The following is a 2,656-nucleotide window of genomic DNA, read 5'->3' as shown; positions in this document are numbered from 1 at the left end:
TGGAAGTGGGAAGGAAGGGATGGTAGAGGAAAACAAAGGAGGAGGTAACAATGCTTGATAGGAAATGTACTCATTACTTTGCTCATGTAATGGTGACCTTTCTGTATGGTATTTTTACAATGAAAAACATACAAAATATCTGCTTTGATCTACATAAAACTGTTTCCATTTTATTGGGTGACTGCACATTATTAACACAATATGAGATACACATGAGTACAGTTGTGTATTCCTTGTAAGTCATAACAGGCATAGTCCAGTGTGTGCTGCTTGACATGAGCATAAAGACAGAGTTAGCGTGTGAAGATGTCTCCATGACCTTTCACCCAATACTTTCCCATGATATTAAAAGAGCATCTGAGAAGCTCTGTCAGCAGGTAGAGGCACCAGGAAAAGCAGCTGGGGCAGCCCAGACTCTCACTTCTGCTTCTCTGTGAAGTTTGTTATGACTTGTATTACTGTGGAAGGGTAACTACAACTCTGTTGACAGTAAAAAAAAAAAAAAAAGGAAAATAAAAAAGTAGCAACATCTTCAGGTGGCCGGCTGCTGATGCTGAGAGTGAACTGTGTCCCAGATCCATGCCACTGAACCTTGATGGTACCCAGATTGCATACCAGTTGCATAAAGGATCAGGACCTTAGGAGATTTCCCTCGTTTCTTCTGGTGCCAAAGTAAGCTATTGCTAAGGCCCTTACTGGCCCTGCAAGTGGTGGTAACTATGTCTTCCAGAAATGCAGACAGGGATGTTACTTGTCAACCTGATGTCACATCTGGCACCTGACAATGGATATATGGAAAACATTATCTGTTTAGTTAATTCTACTATCCAAATATTTCAATGAAGAGCCAAGCAGCTCTGTGAACACAGGATGAGAAATCTTCAGTATTATCATCCTTCCTTACCTGGGAGCCAGAGCATCAAGAGGAAGGGCCCTCATGTCTGTGCTGTGTGCTGACTAAAACCTCCTGCTCAGGTTGTGAGCAGCATATGAAGAAGTGGACACATGCAAATCAGCAGGGCTGGGCAGGGCTGGGTGGAGTTTCAGGTTGGCATATCTCAGTGACAAAGAACAGACCTAAAAACCCCAGATTTCCACTTTGTTTCTAGAACATGTGTTTGCCTCTGGTGAGGAAAAAACAGATATGTCTCCTGTGAGAAGAATGATAATCTAATGAACATCATCTAAAATTTGCTAGTTTTTTTCTTAATATAAGTCACTCAAAGACAAATATTTCCAAGGCAAGTTAATTTTATAATTCCTCTGCATTTGGTATCAGTGGATTTTATGACACATAATACCTAGAATATGATTACTAAGGATCATTATTACCCAGAAACAAGTGTTGTAAAAGCAATAAAGCATGTGGAGATAGAAAGATAGTCAAGAAAATGGGTACGTAGATACAGAATAATATCCAAATTCTTAATTAAAGATAATACTTCAAAAGTATATGTTATCTAGTATATGTATGAGTCAAGCAGAAACAGTCAGATAATGTGATGTTAGGAAAATGAACCCTTAGATAAGTATTTAAATTTTTTTTATTTCATGCATTTGTTTCTAACCCATTTATAAGATTATTTCTTTATTGCTTTGTATATCCCTCCCCCACAGTATAACCTCTGCTTTCACTATATTTGATGTCGGTATAATTTGTGGAGGAGATGGGGAAAAACAAGTCGTTTAAGGATACAGGTGGACCCGTTGCAACAATGAGAAGTACAAGTTGTCATGTCGAAAATGAACTTTACAATTTTGGTGGGGTGGGGTTGGGGGTGGGGGGAGGATTGGGGGGGAGGCTGGGAAGGGATGTGAAGGGTAAACAAAGGAGGAGGCTGCAATGCTTGATAAGAAATGTACTCATTATCTTGCCCATGTAATTGTAACCCCTCTGTACAGTATGTTCACAAAAAATAAAAAGAAAAAAGAAAAAAAAGAAAAAAAAAGAAAAGGCAAAATTGGGTTTGCAGATTCTGAACAGAAAGCATGGCAAAAGTTGTAGGCTAGCCTGTGCTGAAATGAAGTATTACAAGTTTCATCACAGAGAGAATAATAATCACAGAAGACATTTGATTTTTAGATTTCTGGTTGGTTATAATATTACTGAAGAGAAAATTGCATTTTTCAATAAATTCCTAATGGTTTATCTGGTCTTTATATTCAGGTAATTATTCTCCTGATTGTTATAGATTGCATTTTGTTATATTGTCATAAACTCTTCACCTCTATTTAGACTGACTCCAATATTGACTTCAATATTTCCTCTTAGGCAGACTCACACAGTATGCTGGGCTGCTCCCCAGACCAGCCAGCCATGAGGACAGCTCACCCAGCCAGATGGGAGGTTTTTGTTCAAGGCTGTATCACTGTGGGAGGAAGATGTGTAGCTTGCATGCAGTAATAAACTCCAACATCCTCAGCTTCCACCCTGCTAATTGTCAGTGTGAAATCTGTGCTTGACCCACTGCCACTGAATCTGTCTGAGACCCCAGAGTCTCGTTTGGAAACCAAATAGATCAGGCGATGTGGAGACTGGCCTGGCTTCTGCAAGTACCAGCTCAAATAGGTGTTTCCATTGCTATAGAGAAGGCTCTGACTAGACCTGCAGGAGATGGAGGCTGGCTCTCCCAGGGTGACAGGCAAGGACCTTGGA

The 2,656-nt window shown here is 39.9% G+C and overlaps 1 gene segment (V, D, J or C); it reads right to left on the bottom strand.

Annotated features, from left to right (window-relative positions):
* Window positions 1–2,287: 2,287 nt before the first annotated feature.
* LOC106000835 overlaps window positions 2,288–2,656 on the bottom strand; it is a 1,026-nt gene continuing 657 nt past the window's right edge. The window contains 1 exon segment of the V gene segment in view: window positions 2,293–2,553. Coding sequence covers window positions 2,356–2,553 — 198 coding nt within the window.

The sequence above is a fragment of the Dipodomys ordii genome, unplaced genomic scaffold (assembly GCF_000151885.1).
Source record: "Dipodomys ordii isolate 6190 unplaced genomic scaffold, Dord_2.0 Scaffold246, whole genome shotgun sequence".
In the NCBI taxonomy this organism is placed as follows: Eukaryota; Metazoa; Chordata; class Mammalia; order Rodentia; family Heteromyidae; genus Dipodomys; species Dipodomys ordii.
This window is presented reverse-complemented; position numbering and strand designations above follow the sequence as displayed.